The following is a 1,205-nucleotide window of genomic DNA, read 5'->3' as shown; positions in this document are numbered from 1 at the left end:
GAAGGCTAATGTTGGTTCCATCGGCGTAGCTGCCCAAAGCCCATAGAAAAGCAGTGTTTCAGGAATGCTTGAGCATGTACAATACTCAAATTCTACTTCATGATGAGAACCTGTTACAAAAGATTGTATAGTTGCACAGTATTTGATAAAGATAACTATTAGATAAAATGCATAATTGAGGATAAAAAAGGATTAATAAATATGGTATACAATAAATGTAAATATGGTATACATATAAATGTGGGTAGATATAGAGGTATGCATCCAGTAAAATATAAATATGTAGAATGATAAACTACACACACATACAGAAATGTGTCACTGTGCCATACCATTTATATCAATTACAGTAATTGATCTTCTATATGTTCCACTACAAGCATGAAATGGATTGGACAGTATTCGTCCAGGCACTTCATATTTGATCCAACAACCATCCTAGCGAATGTAAATCCATACAGTAAATATGTACACATGAACATATATCTAAATGTCATAAGCCAGAACTAAATATATCAGAACGATATGGCACTCATAAGATATTATCTGTCCACTTGTTGGTAGTTTTCTGGTGTTTCAAGTTAAGTGTGATGTAACCTACAACTCGCCATACATACCTGGAAAACTTCCGGAAGATGGAACTGGTTTTTATTCCTATGCACACTGTTGCAACATTCCAAGCAGTAATATGCTCCAAATTCACAGTCGCGACAACGAGCTTCAACCATATTACTGCAGTTGGAACATTGTGGCGGAATAAAACCCTCTAGGAGAAGAGATGTCTGTGTCAGCTTGGCACGTATCTTTTCCCAGTTTGCAGATAATCGCGTTTTTCGAACATGATGGGGCTTCGACATGCTTGAATGCGGAAGTTCACAATCATGTTCAGCAGAATCATCGTTCGCACACTCAAAACTTGCAGTTGGGGCTACTCGAAATGGATTCATCTATCGATGCGCAATCGCCAATCTCATCGTTTATAGTCGTAGGTAACCGAACTACGGCTGACGTTTTCTTTGCCACATCAAAGACTCTTATACCATGATTACCTTTCCTTTTTCCGGGCTGAAAATACATCACACTTATAGTAACTTGAAACACCAGAGAACTACAAACGCAGAAACGCTGAATATGTAAATTTACAGCCCATACACGGCCGCCATCTTGGGTAATTTTCACTGCCTTTGGCTTACCCCAGCCCGCGA

The 1,205-nt window shown here is 38.7% G+C and overlaps 1 protein-coding gene across 1 annotated transcript; it reads right to left on the bottom strand.

Moving 5' to 3' along the window:
* Window positions 1-287: 287 nt before the first annotated feature.
* On the bottom strand, window positions 288-919 carry LOC114544491. Its single transcript, XM_028563117.1, has 2 exons — window positions 618-919; window positions 288-438 (listed from the first exon to the last, which is right to left on the bottom strand). Exons 1-2 carry the CDS (start codon window positions 855-857, stop codon window positions 319-321), a joined length of 360 nt encoding a protein of 119 aa, XP_028418918.1. The 5' UTR covers window positions 858-919; the 3' UTR covers window positions 288-318.
* Window positions 920-1,205: the final 286 nt, after the last annotated feature.

The sequence above is a fragment of the Dendronephthya gigantea genome, unplaced genomic scaffold, assembly GCF_004324835.1.
Source record: "Dendronephthya gigantea isolate DGI-Jeju-01 unplaced genomic scaffold, DenGig_1.0 000812F, whole genome shotgun sequence".
Classification (NCBI taxonomy): Eukaryota; Metazoa; Cnidaria; class Anthozoa; order Malacalcyonacea; family Nephtheidae; genus Dendronephthya; species Dendronephthya gigantea.
The sequence above is the reverse complement of the archived record's forward strand: the minus strand, read 5'-3'. Positions and strand labels throughout refer to the sequence as shown.

Coding starts and splice junctions, on each gene's coding strand:
- LOC114544491 (XM_028563117.1), bottom strand. CDS start 857: ATGTCGAAGCCCCATCATGTTCGAAAAACGCGATTATCTGCAAACTGG. Junction 439..617: donor ATCTTCCGGAAGTTTTCCAG/GTATGTATGGCG, acceptor TACATTCGCTAG/GATGGTTGTTGGATCAAATA.